The 25,280-nt window shown below is 50.2% G+C and overlaps 1 protein-coding gene across 1 annotated transcript; it reads right to left on the bottom strand.

The window, feature by feature from the left end:
* Positions 1-6,239: 6,239 nt before the first annotated feature.
* On the bottom strand, positions 6,240-24,597 carry LOC308530747 (zinc finger protein 551-like; the record flags this gene model as incomplete). The annotated part of the gene is made up of 3 exons (XM_081107429.1): positions 23,318-24,597; positions 20,967-21,816; positions 6,240-6,369 (listed from the first exon to the last, which is right to left on the bottom strand). Exons 1-3 carry the CDS (start codon positions 23,436-23,438, stop codon positions 6,240-6,242), a joined length of 1,101 nt encoding a protein of 366 aa, XP_080963555.1. The 5' UTR covers positions 23,439-24,597.
* Positions 24,598-25,280: the final 683 nt, after the last annotated feature.

Raw genomic sequence — 25,280 nt, 5'->3', positions numbered from 1 at the left:
CTACAATATAAGAGGCACCCGAGAGCAAATTACAACCACAAAGTTATGCACACTCTCTCTCAAGGCCTTGGTCAGCAATACAAAATCAGCCAATATTGGACAAAGAGTGACTTTCTCCCATCAAGCTGTTCCTTCCAAAGCACAGAAAGTTTGGGACCCACCACATCTGTTCACCTGTCCATGCTGACAGGACACAACCACCACTGTGCTCCAGGTACCCTCACACTCACCAGCACTATCACAGCAGCCTCCGTCCTGGGCTTCCTACCTCCGTCCTCACACCCATCCTGTGCATCAGGCTGCAGCCACAGGGAGTCTAATGAGACCTGGGACAGGTCACCTGCTCTACTGCTCCCGTGACCCCAATGACCCCATCACCAGCAGAACAGAAACCCACGTGGTCACAAAGCTCCTCTGCACTTGGTTCCTGTCCCACTGTATCCAGTTCCTATTTTTAAAAGATGGACCCCTTGCTCGTCCCTGAATCAGCTTAGTCTTCGCTCCGAGCCTTTGCACATTCTGGAGCCCGTGCACGGAAGGACCTGTCACTCAGAATTCCACTGGCTGCCAAGATCAGCTGCCTCTCATCTGACCCTTGACCTGGCCTTAGGACACTGGGCTGAGTGTCCCCGGGGCCCAGGGCGGGAAGAGGGGCCGACGGCCCCACGGGCACCACGACCTCAGAGGCCACCAGAGAGTGAGGCCCTGACAGGAGCCCCACAGCCCCGTCCCCCAGCGGCTCTGCCCCCGCAGGAACCGGTGGGAACGAAAGGGCTGAGGGCCGGGCACCCACCCCAGGACCCAGGGGCTCCGGCTGCTCAGGGCTCTGGCCCAGCCCCGGGCGGGTGAGGCCCGCCTCCCTCGGGGCTCAAGGTCCCTCTTTGTTCACAACCACCCCCGGCCCCGGCGCCCTGAGCAGGAAGCGAACCTCCTCCCGGACCCGCCGCTCGGCCTCTGTCGCCTTTAGACACAAACCAGGCCTGGGTGCCCCCTCCCGGCTCAGCCCCCACGGCCTCCCCCGGCGGCCCCGCAGCCCGGCGCCCTCCCTCCCCTCACACCCCGGGGCCCCACGGGGACTCACTGCGCTGGACGCTGCGCCCTGGGCGGCGGGACCCGAGCGGCGCCGGCCCCGAGGCTGGAGGGTCCGATGGGGTGAGGCCGAGGGACTCTGTCAGCGGAGAGGAGTCGGGGAGCCTCGGACGCCCCGAAATCGAAGGTGGCGGCGCCACAGTCTCAGATACACCCTGCCCCGCGGGTCGCTGCCTCCCCGTCCCCTCCTCCTCGCGATGGGCGCGGAGAAGCCCGGGAGCCGGAGAAAAGCTTGAAAAAGTCTAAATGTCCGCCAGGAAGAAGGTTCCGGAAGTCCCGCCCTAACCGTAAGCACAGGCACCAAAACGTCCTGCATGTTCGCATTGCTTTCTGGGTAATGTAGTTTTCTCAACCGCCCAGCACAGGGCTGGCTTTTCAGACCAGGGACTTGGGGAACAAGGTGATGTGGTGCTGCCAGGGGCGCTGGGGGAGGAGACGGGAGCAGAGGCCGGGTTCACAGGGACAGACTGACAGGCCACCCAGGGGAAGTGGGAAGGAGAATTCCTGATCTGGGCTCTCTGGTGAGAATCCACAAAATAAAATGGATGTGTTGTTACCTGAAAGGAATGGACCACATTTCTGTAACTAGGCTGATGGGAACACAATACTTTTTAGAAATGAGGATCGGCAATAATAGAACTAAGTTCATTTTCATTTGTCATCATATGGGAGCTGCGTGTTGAACAAAAGCTCGCCCCAACTGCCATTTATTTCCAGGGGCCACATCATTGCAGCGACTGTGGAAAGGAGAGGCCCAGACTCAGCTCTCACACCCGGTACAGGCTCTCAGCCCCACCCCTTCCTTGTTAAGGAATCAGGCTCAGCCAAGACCCACCCCTGTCAGCAGGTGCACTCCTACCTCCAGGAGAGCCTGTACCGTCACTCACTCTGGCACCACGTGTACAACAGAGGGCGGCAGCTGTAGGTTTATGTTGTGTTCTTCTCTGATTTTCCATGACCTGGTTCGTGCTGCTGCCAATACAGTGACCTGCTGATGGCAAAGAGTCGCTTGTCAAGCAAAGCGGCTTGAGTGGGCACCAGTTAAACCCTTCAAACAGACAGTCTTGCCTGGGCAGCGCTGATGCCCAGGTTGTGGGCTCCATCCCTAGGGGCGGCTTTTGGGAGGCAGCCAATCCATGATTCTCTCTCATTGATGTTTCTATCTCTCCCTCTACCTTCCACCCTGAGATCAATATACACTGAGTGGCGAGATATTATGACTGGCCAGATTGTTAGGACCACCACATCAGTACTTCATTCACACTTCCAAATATACTGAATATTGAAAACTTCATAAGCAAATACTGTCAAAGTTTTATTATTACTAGAGGCCCGGTGCACAGAAATTTGTGCACTCAAGTGGGTGTCCCTAAGCCTGGCCTGTACCCTCTCACAGTCTGGGATCCTTCAGGGGATAACCAGGGGGATTGGGCCTAAGCTGGCAATCATACATCCCTGTTTGCAGGCTGGCCAAGGCCTCCAGCGGGATCCCTCACAACCATAAGGGTGTGGCTAGCCTGGGTGAGGGGCTGATGGCTGTTTGCTGGCCAGCCACAGCCTCTTCAGGGTGGGGGTCGCCACTGGGGTGTCTGGCCAGCATGGGTGTGGGGCTAATGGTTGTTTGCAGGCTGGCCACACTCCCTTAAGGATGGGGGGTCCTCACTGGGGTGCCTAGCCAATTGGATATTCCTCTCACAATCCAGGACTGCTGGCGCCTAAATGCTAAACTCTCTGCCTGCCTGTTCGCCCCTACTGTCCCCCCTGCCAGCCTGATCACCCCAAACCGCCTCAGGCCTCTGGCCTGGTCTCCCCTAACGCCCCTCACCTGCAAGCATGGTCACCCCAACAGCTCCCTCTTGCCAGCCTGGTTGCCCCTAGCTGCCCCCACCAGCTTTATCTCCCCTTATTGCCCACCCTGCAGGCCTAGTTATCCCCAACTACCCCCCACCAGCCTGGTTGCCCCCAACTGTCCCTCCTGCCAGCCTCATCACCCCTCACTTCCCCCCTCTGTCAGCCTGGTCACCCCTCACTGTCCCCTTCTGCTGGCCTGGTCACCCCCAACTGCCCCTCTGCCAGCTTGGCCACACTTCACGGCCCCCCCTGTCAGCCTGCTCACCCCTAACTGACAACCTCTGCCGATCTGGTCACCCCTCACTGCCCTCCCACCCCCTGCTGGCCTGGTCGCCCCACACAGCCTTCTGTTCAGTCGTTTGGTCATCCCTCACTAACCCCCCTGCTGGCCTTGTCACCCCACTCAGCCTGTTCAGTCGTCCGTTCGGTTGTTCGGTCGTGATAGCCCTTGGCTCTTTATATATGTAGATTATTTGCATAACTAATTCACTTCATTGTACTGATGGGGTGGTCATAATAATCTCCCACTCAGTTTGTGTGTGTGTGTGTGTGTGTGTATATATATATATATATATATATATATATATATATATATATATATATATATTTGTTAGAAAAATAGGCCTGACAACTTGTTCCTTTTCTCTAAGGATGGATGTAGGTGGGTGACTTGCAAAAAAAGTCTCTGCTGGTATTTAGTATGTGAGTTGAGCTGTGATTTGGGAGTCTCTACTTCCTTTCCAAGAAAAGATTAACCTGCTCAGGGGCTACGGAGCTGCCAGGCCTATTTTCACTTGCTTTACAGCCCTGTTCTGTGGTCACTTTGCTCAACCTCCACTCAGAGTCCTCGGGTGTCTTCATCACATCCTAGGCCACTGGGTCAGCCTGTCTTTTAGTGGGTGTAGGTCTCCCAGCTGGACCCTGTGTTGGAGTCACTTCTGTGCAGCTGTGTGTTAGGAAGTGAGCAGTGCATGGGGGCCCTTCATCGTGGGGGAATGATGGTAGATGCATGGTGGCTGGGCCTGCCCAGAGGGTGCCCCCAGGCCACATCCTCCCCACCCATCCTGCACTAGGACCCTGGACACCTCCCAGAAGTGCCTGGAGGAGCTGCTGGGGGACAACATGGCCCTTGAGGCTTCACAGGGCCAGAGGATGAACCGGCCCGCCCACCTGAGCTGGGAGCTGGAGCAGCTGTTAGAAAGTAGGCAGCAGCCCCTGATGCTGGGGAGCCAGCCTGGCTGCGGCTTCTCCCTCACCTAGGGAGCTGAGACCTGGGCACTGAATCTCCCGAGTCAACCTATCCTCAGCGAAGTCAATAGGGTGTTATTCAGGGGCCATTTGGGCTGTTCCATTGCCATTCTCCCCACAGAGAATGTGAAGGGTCCGGCAGCCTGGATGTCAGGACATGAACCACAAAGTAAGTTTTGCCAGATTACTCAGCGCCTGTGTGGACAGTCCCAGGAGCTTCCAGACGACAGCACGCTGACCCCAGAGGCTGCCTCAGATCTGTCCATGGGGGATTGAAAGCTCTTCATGGCAGGAACCTTCCCCAGTGCTCACTGACCCCTGTTATAACAGCAGCCTGGTCTGATTCCCTCTGTTCATGTCATAATCGGGCAGATGAGTGGGGTCTGCTCTGTCTCCCTGGGCAGGGGTTGCTAACTGTCTGCTTCTCAGGCCTCTCCCTCTCATGTTTGGACCCCTCCTAGCACCCAGACAAGGTGTGTGGTTGGCCAGGGGGAGAGGTGTAGGGTGGCAGACGGTGCAGCAGAGAGACAGGCCCCCAGCAAACAGGAAGCAGGTCCTGTGCTCAGGACCAGCACGCGTGCACCTGAGAGCCCAGGGAAGGTGCGCTTAGAGCTCAGCAGGCGCAGGAGGGCCTTGGGCTGGGTGGGGAGGGGCGGCTATTCCAATTCTCATCCACATCCCTCAGCGTCATGGAGAGGCTGCTGAGAGCAGGTGGCTATTCCTTCTCTTCAAGGGGTCCCATCAGCTTCAAACTGAAGTCAGTTCATTGAACTGGGAATCTGGGTGAGGAGTTAATTCTGTGGTTTGGTGACCTGGCTCTCCTGGGGCCAGGGGTGGGCAAAAGGGGAATCCATGCTCTGGGAGTACAGGGTCATGGGGAGCACACTGCCCCCTGGTGGAGCACACAAGTGGTGCTGGTGGCAGGGACCCTCTCAGACCAAATGCTTGTCAGAGACCAGGGTGGCTGCTGGGGTTGGAGAGGCCCCTGATGGGGACACTGGGTGTAGTGTGTGAGCCCCTGCAGGCCAGTGTCCGGGACTTGTCGGTGTTCCCACGCCTGCTGCTTAGCTGGCAGCCCAGGAAGAAAGTGTGGAAGAACTTTTGCGTGGATGGTGGTGGGTTCCCGAGTTAGAAAGGCTCGGCTTCCAGTCCTGCTTCCTCCACCTGCTGGCCAGGCGGCCTCTTTTAAACCTGTTTTCTTATCTGCAAAATGGGGGCAATGGAGCTGCCTCACAGGATTGCTATGTGCCTCTCATTAGAGGAGACAGTGAAGTTCTATGCCAGCCTGGCCCACAGGGCACTAGCATAGAATGGCTGTCCTGGCGCCCTGGTCTATTAGAGACATTCATTGCTCTGGCTCTGGGGGTGCTGGTGAGTGTAGCACCCAGGAGAGAACCACTGTTGTTTTCCCCATAAACGGCTGTGTCATCATGAGAGCCTGAGGGGCGCTGGTCTTGAGGACACAGAAGCCAGTCATCAGCTCCCTGCTGCCCTGGGGCGTCCCTCACCCTGACTTCCCAGGAGTGCAGCGCCTTGGCCAGAGGTACTGAGAGTCAGGAGGTGGCGGGGTGAGGGCAGGTCAGGAAGAACAGATCAGATGCCACAGAACTGTACGCTGCAAAATGGTGAAAACGGTGAACTGTGTTGTATATATTTCACCCCAATTTTCTCCAAATATATGTACTTATTGATTCAGAGAGGAAGAAGGAGGGACAGAGAGAGAAGCACCAGGGATGAGAATCATTGCTCTGCTGCCTCCTGCACGACCCCCATTAGGGATGGAGCCAGCAACCCAGGCCTGTGCCCTGACCTGGAATTGCACCGTGAGCTCCTGATTCATAGGTCAACACCCAATTACTGTGCCTCGCTCATCAGGGTCACCCCAATGTTTAAAAGTGTTATTTTTAAGGCGAAGGCTCCATAGGTGCTGTTTGAGTGCGCACAGGTTGTGACTTCGTGGAGTTTTAGGCAGTTAGTGTCCTTTGTAGCCTTGTCAGGACACAGCCTTTGGCATGTTTTCATGTGTTGAGAGCATGCGTGTTGGTGTGTGGTCAGCACTGGGCTGGAGTTGAGGCCACGAAGGTGCGTTTGCTCCCCTGCTGAGCTCCCTGCTGCTCGGGGTCTTCAGTCTGTTCTGGCTCCAGGGTCTGTGCCGCATCCTTGCTGGGCGATGAGAAGGTCCTGCGTGATGTGGGGCCATGAGAGCCAGTGTCCCCTCCAGGTCCTTCCAGCCCCGGGAATGGGGGTGGGGCGATGGGAAGCAGGTGGGGTGCAGCCCTAGCAGCAGTGCCGTGTGAGGAGGCTCCCCGGGCTGAGGATGTGGCCCTGGAGGGACTGGTGAGGGAGCACCTGGCCCCTCACCCATTCCTTTACCTACAGTCACGCCCCTGACGGGGACAGGAAGGGGCCGAGAACCCCTGTTCTCCTCGGGTCTGTGCTCCCCTTTCTGTTCTGCCTTCCTGCTTCTTCAAACAAAGAGAAGAAATCTGCGCTTTTCTGTGTCTACCTTATGTTTTCATCTCGTTTGGACTTCAAGTAATTTACCTCTCCTGTCTCATTATTTCTTCCGTGCCATCGTGAAATCAAACAACGAACTCTCCACCCGAAGGACCTTGCCAGGGGGCTGGCAGTACTGGCCCACCCGCCCAGAGCCTCTCCACCCGCAGACATGCTGGTCAATGCCTCAGCCTGCCCCCCCCCCCACAGCTGAGCCCCCACTCTGAGGGCTGGCACAGACCACACATCAATTTGGCGCCTCTGTGAGTCTCTGAAATCCTTGAATAGACAGTCAGGTTAGATTTAGGAAGGAGCAGTTTCTGCCGTCTTGAAGTTTTGCATTAGCACCTCCATGGATACCTTTCTTCTTAAGCTCTGGGGGCTCCCCTAACGGACCCAGTTGAGCCAGCAGAGGGGCCACAACGGCCTGAGGAACCCTCAGGTGCTGAGAGCAACAGCCTGTCCAACGGGTGTGATCACACCGAAATGGCATCTCTGTGACGTGGCCTTTTTCTTCTTTTGGGAGCAGATCCCAGCAGTGGAGTCACAGGGGCGTGTAGTGTGGGAGACGTTGCTGATCTGGGTGTTAGTGCTCACGTGCATGAGGCAGACCATGGAGGAAGAGAAACGTCACTTCAGGAGCCAGATCAAGATGTTGGCCGAGCAGAACCGGAGCCTTCTGGGAGACAGTGCGGAGAACACGGCTCAGTGCATGTAAGGGGCGGGGCTCACCCACGCCTGTCCACACAGGGCTCCTGGCGTCCAGTTCCACGCCCAGGCCTCCACAGTCTGAGCAGAGAGACCCCTGGCGCCCTGCTGTCCCAAGGGCAAGGGACAGACCATCTTCCCAGCACATCCTTCTGTTTCCTGGAATCGGTCTCGCTTTCTGCAAGGGGGGGTGTTTGGCTTTTATTGGCTTTTCAGAGACACAGCCCTTTGCCAGACAATTCTCAATCTGCTTTTAGAATTAAGTTAAATTTAAAAATATGACAGGGGCACCAAGGGAAGGAATTCAGCTCCCAGGCTGAGCACTTTCTGTGTCTGGTTTCCCCTTGATGGGCTGGAGGAGGGTTGTGGGTGTGCCGTGGTTGTCCTCCCTCTGCCAACAGGACACACACCTGGCTGTGGTGTAGGCCCTGTGAGGCCCGCAGGGCCAGTGACCCGATGGCCAGGAACCAGGAGGCATGATAGGCTGTGAGCAGAGCTCTGTGCACACCAGATAGGTGTTGAGGAGCTTCATGATGGAGGCGGAGAAGGCAGCAGGCTGGTGGGAGTTGGAATTCTGCTGCTGATCGGGATGGGGACAAGGCTGTCCAGTGGGGGAGGAGGAGCGGGAGGTGAATTTGGAGCATGGTGTGGTCTGTGTGCAGGGAAGTGCAGGCAGTGGCAGAAGGGACGGCTGGGGGAGGCGGCGCTCAGCTGTGGAAGGCATCCATGTCTCACTAATGATTGGGATTCACTGGGAGCGCATGTTTAAGAGATGCTGGCCGGCAAGTCTGAGGGAGCTGCCAGAAATGAGGCAGGGGGAAGAGGCTGGGTGCTGGACATCTTGTGGTTTGGACGTCAAGTAATCCGAATGCATGTGGTGGGTCCAGGGTGGTCTTCACCCTTTGGTGCTGTGCTGCTAGACTGTCCTTGCTTGTAATCGGGAATAGCTGGCCATGAGGGAAAGAGACCTGGTCACAGTGACCACAGGGGCACTGGCCCAGCCCCTAAGGTCACGGTGCTGTTTCACTGTTCTCCGAGATTGTGTACAAGGGGCTTACCACCTACCAAGGATGGTTTATATGGAAAACCACACTATAGTTTTAGAGTATAAATGACTGTGGCCTGAAATGGACTCTCTATAATGCAGCTGGTAAAAATAACCAATAGAGGTCAGGCAGGTGCTAACTAGAAGAGCAGGGCCTGGTACCCATGAGGATGATCTGATGATGGTTCTGCATCAGACAGTGTCTGAAGGAGGCCAGGAAGTTGGCAGGCTTCCTGGGTCTGCTCTGGGCGGAGTCTTCCGCAGCCCGGGGAAGGTTGCGGGGCCTGCCCTCTGTGAGTTTGTGTGACTAGGGGTGGAGGGTCGGTCAGAGCCAGACAGGAAAGCGCTCTAGCATAAGGCCCAGCAGCAGGGCTGTGGGAAGAGGAGAACAGAGACTAGAAGAACAGATGCCGAGCCACAGATGCTGGGAGCAGAGCAAGGTCAGTGGTCAGGAGCCCCGCGGTCTGTGAGCCATCACTGTTCACGGGCTGCTCACTTCATGGTGACTCTCAGAAGAGCCCTCGAATTAGGTGGGACCTCATCAGCTTCATGGCCGAAGGAGCCTGAACAGCTGCTTCCATCCAGCAGAATCATTTTCAAGCAAGAAAACCAGGGTCTGACCTGTCAAGGCCCAGGCATGTCTGAGCTGAGGTTCAGATGGTTCAAGCTTTGCTCTCCTGAGATGATGTACAGCCTGTTCCTAGATGCATCAGCAGGTCTTGTCGACATTTAGGGTTCCCAGACCCACGACACGTGCTTCCATCCCCATATTCCCACCTCCGTGATCATGACAGTCATGAGGACCGTGATGTGTGAATCCCAGAAAAATGCCAGCTTTTCTCCGCCAGTTCCTAGCTTGGGCCAGTGAGTCAATATTGAGTCAAATCTGCTTTTTCTTTCACCTCCATTTATAGAGACAAGTCCAATGCCTTACATACAATAAAAGAAGATAAGGAGTACACAATTACAGATCCACAGAAGTCCCAGGATCCTATTCCCAGGAAGGGAGTTGATTCAAGCAGCAGTAACTTAAACACAGAGAATGAAAGTAAAACCCCTCACGCAAAACTTCGCCTCTTGATGTCGCCTTTAGACACAAAAACAGGCATGGATTTTGCTGAAACAATCCTGGCTCAGCCGCACCACCATGTCCTCACAGTGGCATTGTGTGTGGCCCACAGCCCCTTTCCCCCACCACAGGGCACATCACCCACGAAGGACTCACTGTTCTTCACACTGTGACCTGGGCTGCAGAACCAGACACGCGCCAGCACCGTTGGATGGAGGGTAAATGGGATGAGGCTGAGTTGAACCCTTTCAGGAGAGAGGAGTCTAGGAGGCACAGAGGCCTTAATCCCACCAGTGGGGGCTCCACAAGCCTGACACACCCTGCACAGCTGGGCCGCTGCCCATGAAGCCCCTTCCTGGTTGTAACCCAGTCCTGGACCCTCTGCCTTCATAAACACAACAAAAAGGTCAAAATGACCACCACGTGGAAGATAATGGAAGTTCCGCCCAAACCAATAAGCACTGGGACCATGTGCTTTTCCTGGGTTTTCATTGGCTAAACCCAGCCATCATTAGGCACATCTCCCTTTGGGGAATGTAATTTTCCAGGCCCTTCTATGGCATGATGATACCAGGCACTGACCTTTGTAAATACTGTTGTTGCAGCGGTGGCTGGGGGAGCGGGGGTAGGGGTACGGGACAGTGGCATTGGGAAATGAAAAAGTTAGGATTTGGGGTCTTGACTCAGGAATCTGGAGTATTGTCTGCAACTGTTCTCATGTTTAGAAATATTTCAGATTAAATGAAGCTCAGAATGCTCCTCAGGGTGAAATGCGTTCGTTCCATTATTCCTGAAGGCTACAATCCTAAATGGAGATATATATATATTTAAATTGACTTTTAGAGAGGAAATGAGATGGAAACACTGATTACCTGCCTCCTGCGCCCCCGGCCCCCCCATGGCATCTAGCTAAGAAACTGGCTTCTGCACTCAACAGGATACAAACAGGCAACCTTTCTGTGCATGAGATGACACTCACACAACAGACCCACTCCAGCTATCAGAGCTTTTATTTCTAACTTACAAATTTCACATTTTTACAAGAAACAGCAGGCTATGAGACAACATACACAATCCTATCCTATTCATTTAACAACAAAATTTGAGAAGATAACAAAGACCAACAAGTCAACATTTCATACAATGTCTGCATATCTGCAGTCAGCACACATTGTGAAGCTATGGAGCTAAGTTACTCAATGTCCACTACACCTGTCAGGCCCTGGATTCAATGCTTCACAAGAATTCTATCATTTAATCCTCTCTGTAACCTGACATGGATTACCCATCTATTTCCTGGGGAGGAAACCGGGCTCAGAGACTCAATGTGAACTGCCTGATTGTAGAGGCAATAAAAGGCAGGGCTGGAAGAAAAACAGACAGGTGTCTAATAACAGGGTTCTGTTGTGGCCCGTGAGCATAGAGCTTTGGCTGAAGGAGTTCCCACAATCACCACCCTCATATGGCGTTTCTCCAGTGTGAACCCTCTGATGCTGTGTGAGAGCAGCGGTTTGCCTGTATGATTTCACAGCTCATTAGGCTTCTCTCCAAAGTGATCTCTGAGGTGTTGGATGAGGTTACAGCATTTCCTGAATGACTTCCCACAACAGTACACTGATATGTCTTTTCTCCAGTGTGAATTCTCTTATGGTTAAGGTGATGGTGACTGGAGCAAAATGATTTCCCACATTCACTACACTCATACGGCTTTGCACCAGTGTGCACTCTGGTGACTGTTGAGGCTACACTTTTCTCTGAATGACTTCCCACAATCACCACACACACAGGGCTTCTCACCAGTGTGCACTCTGGTGACTGTTGAGGCCATCCTTTTAACTGAATGACTTCCCACAATCACCATACACATAGGGCTTTTCACCAGTGTGAGTTTTCCTGTGACTGTTGAGGTTACCCTTTTGGCTGAATGACTTCCCACAATCACCACACACATAGGGCTTTTCACCAGTGTGCACTGTCTGGTGACTGTTGAAGCTACTCTTGTCACTGAATGACGTCCCACAATCAACACACACATAGGGCTTTTCACCAGTGTGCACTCTCTGGTGACTGTTGAGGTTATACTTATGACTGAATAACTTCCCACAATCACCACACTCATAGGGCTTTTCACCAGTGTGAGTTCTCTGGTGGATGTTGAGGCCACACTTATGCCTGAATGACTTCCCACAATCACCACACACATAGGGCTTTTCACCAGTGTGCACTCTCTGGTGACTGTTGAGGCTCCACTTTCCACTGAAAGACTTCCCACAATCACCACACACATAGGGCTTTTCACCAGTGTGCACTCTCTGGTGACTGTTGAGGTTATACTTATGACTGAATAACTTCCCACAATCACCACACTCATAGGGCTTTTCACCAGTGTGAGTTCTCTGGTGGATGTTGAGGCCACACTTATGCCTGAATGACTTCCCACAATCACCACACACATAGGGCTTTTCACCAGTGTGCACTCTCTGGTGACTGTTGAGGCTCCACTTTCCACTGAAAGACTTCCCACAATCACCACACACATAGGGCTTTTCACCAGTGTGCACTCTCTGGTGACTGTTGAGGCTCCACTTTCCACTGAAAGACTTCCCACAATTACCACACACATAGGGCTTTTCACCAGTGTGCACTCTCTGGTGACTGTTGAAGCTACTCTTGTCACTGAATGACTTCCCACAATCACCACACTCATAGGGCCTTTCACCAGTGTGACTTCTCTGGTGGATGTTGAGGCGACACTTATGCCTGAATGACTTCCCACAATCACCACACACATAGGGCTTTTCACCAGTGTGCACTCTCTGGTGACTGTTGAGGCTACACTTTCCACTGAAAGACTTCCCACAATTACCACACACATAGGGCTTTTCACCAGTGTGCACTCTCTGGTGAATGTTGAAGCTACTCTTGTCACTGAATGACTTCCCACAATCACCACACTCATAGGGCCTTTCACCAGTGTGAGTTCTCTGGTGGATGTTGAGGCCACACTTATGCCTGAATGACTTCCCACAATCACCACACACATAGGGCTTTTCACCAGTGTGCACTCTCTGGTGACTGTTGAGGCTCCACTTTCCACTGAAAGACTTCCCACAATTACCACACACATAGGGCTTTTCACCAGTGTGCACTCTCTGGTGAATGTTGAAGCTACTCTTGTCACTGAATGACTTCCCACAATCACCACACTCATAGGGCCTTTCACCAGTGTGAGTTCTCTGGTGGCTGTTGAGGCCACACTTATGCTTGAATGACTTCCCACAATCACCACACACATAGGGCTTTTCACCAGTGTGCACTCTCTGGTGACAGTTGAGGCTCCACTTTCCACTGAAAGACTTCCCACAATCACCACACACATAGGGCTTTTCACCAGTGTGCACTCTCTGGTGAATGTTGAGGCTATACTTATGACTGAATGACTTCCCACAATCACCACACACATAGGGCTTTTCACCAGTGTGCACTCTCTGGTGACTGTTGAGGCTCCACTTTCCACTGAAAGACTTCCCACAATTACCACACACATAGGGCTTTTCTCCAGTGTGCACTCTCTGGTGACTGTTGAAGCTACTCTTGTCACTGAAAGACTTCCCACAATCACCACACACGTAGGGCTTTTCACCAGTGTGCACTCTCTGGTGAATGTTGAGGTTATACTTATGACTGAATGACTTCCCACAATCACCACACACATAGGGCTTTTCACCACTGTGAACTCTCTTGTGTTGATTTAGGTTAGACCATCGCCTGAAGAACTTCCCACAATCAGTGCACTCATAGGGCTTTTCTCCAGTGTGAACACTCGTACGTTGATTGAGGTTAAATGTACATGTAGAAACTTTCCCACTTTTGTTACCCTCATTATTGACTTCTTCAGAGCAGATACTCTGATGTTGAATGACTTTCCCGCTGCTGCTGTCAGTTTTTTCATGTCCACCCCAAATGTGATGACTTTTTCCACCAACAAATTCCTGTGAAATATCACTTACACTGTGTGGCTCCCCAGTGTTGAGAGGGGCCTGCTGCTGGAGAAGCCATGAGATGCCTGGGGAGACTCTCCCAACCTTTGTATTGGTTGAAGGCACCCAAGATTGGAAGCTGCACCTGGTCACAAACGAGGCCCTGTCCACAGTTTCTTTCCAGAGCTTCTCTCCACTGGCTTCCCCCTGCTGCTGGTGAGGGTTTGCACTGAAACAGAAGTCTCTCACACATGCTTCACTGAAGAAGGCTTTCTGCTCAATGTCTGCTGCTTGTGACTCAGTCAGGTGCAGAATGTCTTTGAACACAGAGAAACACCGCTTACACAGATGGGTCCTCTGGGTTGCTGGCTCTGTCTTAGACGCCCTGACCTGTGACTCTCCTTGTACAGATACGCTCTGCTCAGAACAGGCCTCCTCATCTGGTTCATGCCAACAACCTGCAAAGACAGAAATGCTGAGGTACTGAGTGTTGACTGGCATGAGAGGGGAAATCCAATTGCTAAAGTGTTTTGCACATAATACATGGGTTCTGTGCAATGGTCTGAAAATAAGAGAGGGGCAGGAAGGATTAATAAGAGGCTGCTGTGAAGGTCTCATCCACCGAACATCACAAAACAGGGAAGGCCTCACCAGAAATATGAAGACAACACAGGGCAAGCAGCTCATGGAAGAGAAGCCAGATCTCCAGCTCACTCTTCTGCTAACAGCGCTCAGCTGGGCTTGTTTGATGGTGACAGGGGCAAGCTGTGCAGGAGGTTAATTAGGTCTTATTCCAAGTAAATTCAAAAAAGGCGTAGCTGCTGTCGAGGACTACTTAAGCACATACGTGCACCTCATAAGACATGTACAGATTAATGTGGGAGATACTGGAGAGGCGAGCAGCTAGTACTGGCCCAGAGCATCACAGCTTGAACAGTGTTCAGGGAAGAGAATATTGGGAACAGTTGAAGGAGGGTCTTACAAGAATTTCTCATGGTTCATGTCAGTAAAGTCCATAATGTAGCACTGGCTGTCACAAAGTACCCTGAGCTAGAGGAAGGAGGGAGAAGCAGAAGCCATGCAGGTGGATCCAGTCACCCTCCCAGGAAGAGAAACTAAAAGCTGGGACCCAGGAAGCTCACTGCAAGGCTCCTGACTCCCAGACACTTGCTGCACCTTTTGAGGCAGTGGGTGTTAGCAAGGTTCCTAGAGACCTTATCTCAGGGGTCTCCCCAGAGCTCACCCCTGGCAGCCCAGACATGAGAGTGGAGGAAATTAGCAGAGCCACTGTCTGGCTATGAGAGAGACAAAGCTACCTTTAGGTAGTATGTCTCAGCACTGCAGCTGATGCAATGGTATGAGCACACTCCACCATGACACACTTCTTCGGCACACGAGGAAGTAGCAATGCCCGCCTGAATGAACTCCTAGAGCCATGTGCACAGTATCCCAGCCTTTCAACTATTGGTTGCCTGTAGCAACGTGTCTCCCTCTGATTGGTCCCCTCATGCTATATATACACCTGTAGTCCCACAATAAAACGGATCTGCGTCACTGAACCTGGTCTCCGGAGTCCTGCATGCAGACGCCCTAGCGTGTTGGGGCTCCGTCGTCCTCACCCCTGAGGGACCCCCTGCTTCAAAAGAAAGCTACCTTTGGAGAATAAAGGAAGAGAGGACATCACCTCAGCACACCAGCTGTGATTTAAAGGACTTACCTACAGATGAAACAAGTGCAAACACTTCCAGCATCACATCGCAGTACAGAAGTCTCTGAGCCTCATCAAGGAGCCCCCATTCCTCCTCAGAGAAGGCAACGGCCACGTCCTCAAAGTCCATATCCTGTTGTGATGGGGACAGTTCAGTCCATGATCAGCTTCTCTCCAAGGCTTTTATAGTCATCATGCTCGCCCCCTCCAACTATTTGCCCCCTCAACTCCACACGTGAGGAGACAGCAAGCCTTGGTCCCACGCTAGTCGCTCTCTTCTTATATTCCTACTGATGCTGTGTCTTCCCACAGCAATAAAGGCCTAAGGTCACGTGACGCGGCGATGCCCCTCCCTCAGGGCTGGTCCTCAGGGCGCCCCCTGCTGGGCTCACAGCCCCTCCTCCGCCCGCACTGCTGTCCTCCCTCCTGGAGGCGGCTCCTCCTCGGGGCGGTTGTGGGGACGTTCAGACCCGCACCTCAGGCCTCACCCTCTGCGGCTCACAACCACCCCCGGCCCCGGCGCCCTGAGCAGGAAGCGAACCTCCTCCCGGACCCGCCGCTCGGCCTCTCTGTCGCCTTTAGACACAAACCAGGCCCGGGTGCCCCCCTCCCGGCTCAGCCCCCCACGGCCTCCCCCGGCGGCCCCGCAGCCCGGCGCCCTCCCTCCCCTCACACCCCGGGGCCCCCACGGGGACTCACGGCGCTGGACGCTGCGCCCCCGAGCGGCGCCGGCCCCGAGGCTGGAGGGTCCGATGGGCTGAGGCCGAGGGGCCTCTGTCGGCGGAGAGGAGTCGGGGAGGCTCGGGGCTCCCCGTCCCGGGTGTTGGGGGTCAATCGGCTTCAGAGTATCCTGCCCGGCGGGGACGCTGCCTCCAGCTCCTCCTCCTACTCGCCACCAGCGCGAGGAAGCTTGTTAGTCTGTGAACCCACGTGAGTCATCAAAATGGCTGACGGGAGCAGGACGCAGGAAGTCCCTCCCGAACCGGATGCGCAGCACCAAAACTCTCCTAACAGCCTGAGGCATGCGTGCAATGCTTTCTGGGTAATGTAGTTTTAGCAACGACCCAGAGGAAGGCTCATCCCAGCCAATGACCTGGGTGAGTATTGGTGTTGAGGCCCCACAATGGGAGCTGGAGGACAAGATGGGACTGGAGGTCGGCTTAACTGGTGATACTGACAGATCTCTGAGGGGAGGGGCAGGGAGGCCTGGAATAGATCCACCAAACATTATATATATATACAGGGGGAAATGGGAGACATCTGTAACACTATCAACAATAAAAAAATACATATATTTAAAAATATTTTTAAATACTATAGCCCAACTGGTGGGGCTCAGTGTTGGAGCATCGACCTATGAACCAGAAAGTCATGTTTCTATTCCTGGTCAGGGCACATACATGGGTTGCAGGATCAATTCCCAGGGAGAGGGGAGGTACAGGAAGCAGCCTATCAGTGATTCTTTCTCATCATTGATGTTTCTCTCTCTCTCTTTTTCTTCCTTCCTCTCTGAAATCAATGGAAAATATTTTTTGAATGATTGACACAAATGGTACTTAAATCAAACTTTAACATAGGTTTAAAATGTGAGGATCCGAATAATTTTACTGTGTTACTATGAAAGTTCCCGATCATACTTGTTGCTACTGGATCAGTTTGTTGGAAATAAAATACAATGATGTGCTACTGAAATATCTTCTCATTTCAATGTTTAATGCTATCATTTTGGCAGTTTAAAACTGACCATGATGGGAGTATTTATGACAGGGAAATTGATAGATACTGCAAAGCTAGATTTCATTTAATGTATAATACATGCTTAGACTTAAATAAGAGTGGGTCTGAATGCTATCAATGCACATTAAATGTATAAGTATATAAGTGGGCTTCAGTTGTGCATAGCATTAAAACGGAGTAAAACAATTTTCCTTCGAGGATTCAAAACCAATGCTTCCATATGGCAGGGGAGTCACTTGAGTGACTGGGGAATGAGGGAAATTTGAGCAGATGTCTTAGATGCTGCACGGTCCTCCTTCAGTTAAAATAATAAATTTATTTAAACAACTTTAAAAAGATTCTCAGCAGACATTCTAACAAATGAGATAAAGACAGTGCAAATAAATGTATGAAAAAAGGTTCACCATAAACAATTCTTAGGTAGATGGAATTAAAATGAAAGCTAGTTAACGTTATGTGCATTTCCATGGTTACTAATGGAAAAGGCTAACCATTGTATGTCCTTGCAGAGTAGCAGAAAAATTGGAATTTTTATATACTGTGGGTTAGGGGGAAGGCAAAGGGAATGACCATATTGGCTCACAGATTCACATATCTTAAATATAAAACATTCACCTAGACAACAGTTTGAAAGTAGGACATATGTCTACATAAGAACTGAATGCAAATATTCCCAGATGATTTATTTATAATACCCCTAAACCTGGAAATGACAAAACACATATACATATCAATAGATATAGTGATTATTCACCGAACACAGTACTACTCAGAAGTAAGAAAATTATCTTTGCCCTAACCGGTTTGGCTCAGTGGATAGAGCATCGGCCTGCAGACTCAAGGGTCCCGGGTTTGATTCCGGTCAAGGGCATGTACCTTGGTTGCCGGCACATCCCCAGTGGGGAGTGTGCAGGAGGCAGCTGATCGATGTTTCTCTCTCATCGATGTTTCTAACTCTCTATCCCTCTCCCTTCCTCTCTGTAAAAAATCAATAAAATATATATTTTTTTTTTAAAAAAAGACAATTATCTTTTCACATAAGCATTTGTGTTGAAAGTTACTATGTACATGGAAACGAGTATTTGTTACAGAGTACACACCAAGTAATGCCTATAAAATTATGAACAATATGAACTATTCTATTGTAAAGAAAAGAAAATCCATGACTGCATAGAAGGCTGAGACAGGCAGAAAGAGAGATTTTAACAGGGTATTAGGAAAATATAGGGTGTGGCACAAAGTAGGTTTAGAGTTGCTGGTATGGAAAATGATACATTAATTAATATAATAATAATAATAGTAATACAGGAATAAACTCTGCCCCGACCAGTTGATTGGGTGTGACCCCATTCATTGAAAGGTCTTTGGTTTGATTCCAGGTCAGTGCACATCTCCAAATGGATCCCCAGTAGGGTGCATGTAGGAGGCAACAGATCTATGTTTACCTTTCCCTTCAGTCTCTTACTCTCTCTCCCCCCAAAAAAGAATAAAATTATTTTCTAAAATATTTTTTAAAAGAATAATCTCTGTGTTTTTCCAAACATACAATTATGAGCCTATTGTTGCCCCACCCTGTGTATCAGTTACAGGTGATTTTACTTCACATGTGACAGTTTCACAGCTTTATCTCTGGGTCAGGGCTCACCAAAGAGCACAGGTGAGAAAGGGGCACTTTGTTGCATGTCGGTTCTCATTTCCTGGGGGAACAGCCTTGCCTCAGTGGCAGCAAATGCTGTCCAGCAGTGAAGACGATGGCCATTGGAATCAAGAGGAGTGCTGACTGGTTACAAAAGACACATCCTGGGACTGACTACAGCATTATCCTTCCTCAAGCTTTGAGTTCTTGCCTGTTGAGCAACAACCTTCAGGTCAACACCCGAGAGCAGTGGTTCTCAACTGTCCTAATGCCGTGACCCTTTAATACAGTACCTCATGTTGTGGTGACCCCCATCCATAAAATTATTTTTGTTGCTACTTCATAACTATAATTTTGCTACTGTTATGAATTGTAATGTAAATATCTGATATGCAGGATGTATTTTCATTGTTACAAATTGAACATAATTAAAGCATAGTGATTAATCACAAAAACAATATGTAATTATATATGTGTTTTCCGATGGTCTTAGGTGACCCCTTTAAAAGGGTCGTTTGACCCCAAAGAGGTCCCGACCCATAGGGTGGTGACCCACAGGTTGAGAACCGCTGCCCTAGAGGAACCAGGGGAATCCAAAAAAACTCTGAGGTGTTGAATGAGGTTAGATTATTTTTTCTGCCAGTGACTCCAGCTACAGGAAATAGTGATGGAGGTCCTCACAAAGTAATCAAACATTATACAAGCCACAGGCCCAGGAATAATGTGGACTTATGTCCAGAAGAGGCACTTTTCATCTACTTTGTCTGCTATGACTATGAAAACAGTGTCTATGTCCGAATAATAATTAAACCCCAGAGGCTTACAACAAATGACACCAACCTATGAAATCTCACACATCATGTCACATGGCCTGTTTGGAGCACGTAGAGAGTTCCCCTAAACATTGCTGACACTTGTGTAATACATACTGTGAACAGAGAATATACTTCATATTGTTCACAGGAGCACAATAAAGGCCGCCTGTTCAGGGCGACCACTGGCTCTACAATGTAAGAGGCACCAGAAAGCAAATTAGAATCACAAAGTCATGCAAACTCTCTCTCAAGGCCTTGGTCGGCAACACAAAATCAGCCATTATTGGAGAAAGAGTGATTTGCTGCCATCAAGCTGTGCCTTCCAACACACACAAAGTTTGGGACCCACCATATCTGTTCACCTGTCCATGCTGACACATCACATCTTTCCTTTCAATCGTCCCAGGGAGAGAATAGAACCAACAAAATTAAAGGAAAAACAGCTTTACATAAAGATCATAAACCAGAGCAGAGGGCAGCAAGAGGTTTGCAGGTTGATGAATTAGAACCTGAAACACTTCATCACACACAATGAGAATCACAATGCCCTGAAGGAGGTAGCACTTAGCTGAGGAGGGTGCTCTGGATGAAACCTGGATCAGGTCAATTCTCCGGTCAGAAATAAAGGAAGGAAGGTTCACAGAGGAGCTCGGAATATTCACAGCCCCAGAGTATGCAGGGGTTGTGACGGATGCACACTCTTCAGGTGAGCCAAGTGTTAGGGTGAAATAGCTTCCACACAAACACTTGCAGTGACATCAATCAGGTTGTAGGCCTGAGTAGGTTAGCAAGTCGGATGCGTTTTCTGAAAGCGTCACTTATACCTGAAACTTAGGAGGCATCTAGCAGAGAGTATGTTCTGATAAAGGGGTTTGCATTCAGGTAAATGGGGGTAAAAGCTTCTCCTCTGGTGTTATTCTGAGAAAAGTAAAACATTCCCTGCACATTTAAAGCTTTTCTCCAGCGTGTACTTTCAAGTGTTGAACGAGGACATATTTGAAGCGAAAAGATTCCCCACATTCACTGCACTCATGAGGTTTTTCAGCAGTGTGAACTCTGAGGTGCTGAATGAGGTTAGATCTTTGCCTGAAGCACTTCCCACAATCACTACATTGATGGGGCTTTTCTCCGGTGTGAACTCTCTTATGGATAAGGAGATGAGTATTTTCCTTAAAACATTTACCACATTCACTACACTTATATGGTTTTTGTCCAGTGTGAACTTTGTTGTGTTTAGTGAGTGAATACCCGTGATGGAAGGACTTCCCACATTCACTGCACTCATAAGGTTTTTCTCCAGTGTGAATTCTGTTGTGTTTAAAGAGGTTAGAGTATTGACTGAAGGACATCCCACAATCACTACATTGAAATGGCTTTTCTCCAGTGTGAACTCTCTGGTGGGTAAAGAGGACATAGCTGCGGCTAAATGATTTTCCACATTCATTACATTTGTAAGGCTTTTCTCCAGTGTGAACTCTCTTGTGGACAGAGAGGGCATAACTGCACCTAAAGGATTTTCCACATTCACTACATTTGTAAGGTTTTTCTGAAGTGTGAACTCTGTGGTGTTTAGTGAGATGAGACCTTTTATTGAAGGACTTCCCACATTCACTGCACTCATATGGTTTTTTTCCAGTGTGAAGTCTGTGGTGTTTTTTGAGGGAAGACCTGTCATTGTACAGCTTTCCACATTCACTGCACTCATAAGGTTTTTCTCCAGTGTGAACTCTGTGGTGTCTTGTGAGGGAAGAGCTGTGATTGAACAGCTTCCCACAGTCAGTGCACTCATAGGACTTTTCTCCAGCGTGAATTCTCCTATGTCTATTGAGGTTAAAGATACATGTAAAAATTTTCCCACATGTATTACACTCATATCTCTCTTCCCCAGAGCAGACGTCCTGATGTTGAACAAGGTTGTGGTTGTGGCTGGCTGCTTTTTCACAATCATCCCATTGGTGATTCCTTTTTCTTTTGAGAAATTCTTCTGAAATCTCACTGCCACTGTGTGGCTCCTCAGTATTGAGAGGGGCCTGGTGCTGGAGAAGCGCTGAGATGGCTGGCAAGTCTTCCGCACCCTCCCTACTGGATGAAGGCAGCCCTGATAAGTAGAAGCTGCACCTGGCCACAGATGAGGCCCGTTTCACAGCTTCTTTCCAGGGCTTCTCTCCACCTGCTTCCCTCTGTTGCAGGTGAGGGTTTGCATTGAAACAGAAGTCTCTCACACGTGCGTCACTGAAGAAGGCTTTCTGCTCAAAGTCTGCTGCTTGTGACTCAGTCAGGTGCAGAATGTCTTTTAACACAGAGAAACACCTCCCACACCGATGGCTCTTCTGGGTTCCTGGAGCTGACTTAGAAACACTAACCTGTGACTCCACTTGTACTGATACACTCTGCTCAGAACAGGCCTCCGCATCATCCGTTTTATGCCAACAACCTGAAAACAGAAAAATGGTGATGAAATGAATATCCACTGTGGTGCCAGGGAGAAGTCTCATTGCAAAAGTGTGTCGCACATTAACATGTTGGTTACATGCAATTGTCTGACAGCAAAATATCCGAAGGAAATGTTGATAAGATGCTGCTGTGAAGATCTGGGCCACTGAGGATAACCATACAAGGAAGATCTCAAACAAAATATGAAACAAACATGGCAAGCACCACATGGAACAGAAGCTGGATAGTCTGCTCATGCTTCTGCTAACAGTGTTCAACAGAGCTTGTCTGCTGGCGACATGGGCAAGCTGTACATCTTATTCCAAGTAAAATTCAAGATATGAAAAGTGGGGTCTAGTGAAGCACGTCTGTGCATCTCATAACACATGTGCAGGTCAATATTTGAGAATACCTCAGATAGAGCAGTTCAGAGGAACAGGTGCTGGGAAAAGGGCAAAAAGGTGAAGGTAGCCAGAAACCAGGAAGTCAAAGATTAAAAGATAAGTCAGGGAATTGTCAAGCATGGGAGTGAAAAGGTAGAAATATGAGCTGCTGGCAGTGGCACCTTAACCTAAACTCTGTTGGACAAGAGCAGGATCCTGGTATGATCTAAGCACCATCCTTATCTCATATCTCCCGCCGGTTGCAACTCATAAGGGCCAAGCAACCCTTTAGATCATCCTGCATGTTCCCCCTGGGGGGAAAAACAAAACAGGGTTCTCCTTGCATCTTCTACTGTACAAGCTCATAAAACACAAATATTCTGAGTTCTATAGAAAGACAGCCCTAGCTGGTTTGGCTCAATGGGTAGAGCCTCGGCATGCGGACTGAAAGGTCCCAAGTTCGATTCCAATCAAGGGCTCATGCCCCTCAGTGAGGGAGCGTGCAGGAGGCAGCCAGTCAATGATTCTCTCTCATCACTGATATTTCTATCTCTCTGTCCCTCTCTCTTCCTCCCTGAAATCAATAAAATATATTTTTAAAAAGGAAAGAAAAAAAAGAATGAAAACAGAGGTGAGTAGGCAGCACTGGGCCAGAGCAAGACAGCCTGCAATGGTATTCAGGGAACAGAATGTGACAAACAGTGGAAGGAGGTCTTCCAAGAACCGGCCATGGTTCCTGCAAGTGAAGACCATAACCTGGCACAGTCAGTCACAAAGAGCCTTGAGCCGAAGGAATGGTGCGGAATGGAAGCCATGGATGTGGACACAGACACCCTCCCAGAAAGAGAAAGCGCAAGCTGGGCCCATTAACCTATTTGCATCAATCCTGACCCCCAGACACCGCCTGTCCTATCTGAGGCTGTGGGTGTGAGGGACATTCATGGAGTCCTTTGCTCTGGGCTCTCCACACACTCAGCACTCTCAGCCACAGCGCATTTGACAGGATAATGGGATAAAATGGAAGAGGCCGTGGTCTGGCTGTGGGAGAGAGAAACCTACATTTGGAGAATAAAGGAGAAGACATCACCTCAGGACACTGGGACCATGTGAAGCTCTTACCTGCAGATGACACAAGTGCAAACATTTCCAGCATCACCTCGCAGTACAGCAGTCTCTGAGCCTCATCGAGGAGCCCCCACTCCTCCTGAGAGAAGGCAATGGCCACATCCTCGAAGTCCATATCCTGTCGTAATAGGGACAGTTCAGTCCATGATCAGCTTCTCTCCTGGGCTTTACTTCCATCATACCTCCCACTCTCCATACCCATCTCCTCCCTCTCCCATCATCTCAGAAAATAGCAGGCCTTGCATCCAACACAGTCACTCTCTCCTTATATTCCTACTGATACTGTGTCTTCCCACAGCAATAAAGCAGATGCCCAGATTGATTATACCTGACCTCAGGTCCTCACATTTAGGGTCAACACAATGGGTGTCACCAACACAGGGGACAGATAAATGTTGGCCATAAGAGTAATGTGAGTGATTTGACACTGGTCCCGTGGGGCGAAATACTTGTTGTCCAACAAATTCTCCTTCCAAAACCCCGATAAACAAACATCACTGGTCACCATTTCGATTACAATCTTGGTTGCTGAGACCAACACTTTGCGCTACCTGTTCCACATAATTCTCCCTATCCCACTTCTCTCATACACCTTTATTCCCAGAGTCACCACTTCAAAGACAACACATACAGGCCAGGAAGAGGACGGGTTGTTTTCTCATCACCTTTTTTCAAAATTCTAACTCACCTTCTCGAAACCAGTAGACATAGTCAAGCCCAGGTGACACTGATGTGTGCTATCCCATTCCTATTGATCACAGTATCAGCCCAACAACACCAGGCAGGTGTGCACCTATATGACACCTAAATTCTGGACCTGGCATGTAGCGGCACAACACCCGTCTTTTCAGGAGTTACCCTAAAATTTCCCAGTTAACAGCAGAAATGGACTCAACCTTCATCCCCCTATGTCAATATCAAGGACCTGTGGCCATGAATTCACACTCCCTCTCCAAGGGCCCATCACTCCTTCTGCCACACCTCTCTCCCACCTGCACTCCCGTAGCCCCAGCTCCATAGACATCTCCCTGGTCTTAGTCATTACTCAGCATGTGTGTTCCAGAGACTGCATGGCAAGTTCAAACAGTATCATGTAATAACCTCACTCTCATTGCCCACACCCAAGACCCTGCCTTCAGTTATGCTATGAAGGCCTCCTTCCCAACTTCTTTTTTCCTTCAACCTCACCTATTGAGAACCACATCAGATCTCAGTTACCCAGGGCCCACCTCTACTGCTGCTGCACTTGATGTCCCTTCTCCACTCACAGCCTATGGCCCTCTACCTCATGTGCAGTGTATCTCACAGATGCCCACTCATGCCCATAAGCAAATCAACCAAACTGGATGCAACAAGCCAGGCCACACAAGGGGTCACAAGAAATCTGGGTGAGTGTTTAAGAAAGAAATATAAACTAGCCAAAGTCTAACCTTTTGAATTACTCTTCTACGTCCAATAAAAATAGGTGACCTTCAACTCCTCCCTGGTGCAGATGGTTATTTTTTTAAGTAGTCTTCATCTTGAACTACTCCTCAGAGTTCCAGATGGTCATGAACTAGTCTCTGAAATATCTCATAACTTAATAGGCAAAAATAAAAGATTTTATGTTCCTCATGAACATAACTTCTCCCACTATGAATTTCTCCATCTCAGTTGATGCTTTCATTCCTTCAGTTGCTAAATCCAAACCTTTACATCATCTCTGATTCTCACCCCTCTCTCTCCAATCCTCAAAATTAGGAAATGCAGGTGGCCACACCTAAAACCCTGATCCATAATGCAACTGCTTCTTCCACACCCACAGCCACCACTGTGCTCCAGGTACCCTCACACTCACCAGCACTATCACAGCAGCCTCCGTCCTGGGCTTCCTACCTCCGTCCTCACACCCATCCTGTGCATCAGGCTGCAGCCACAGGGAGTCTAATGAGACCTGGGACAGCCCACCTGCTCTACT

This window comes from Myotis nattereri, assembly GCF_964212035.1.
Source record: "Myotis nattereri genome assembly, chromosome: 15".
NCBI classification, from domain to species: Eukaryota; Metazoa; Chordata; class Mammalia; order Chiroptera; family Vespertilionidae; genus Myotis; species Myotis nattereri.
This window is presented reverse-complemented; position numbering and strand designations above follow the sequence as displayed.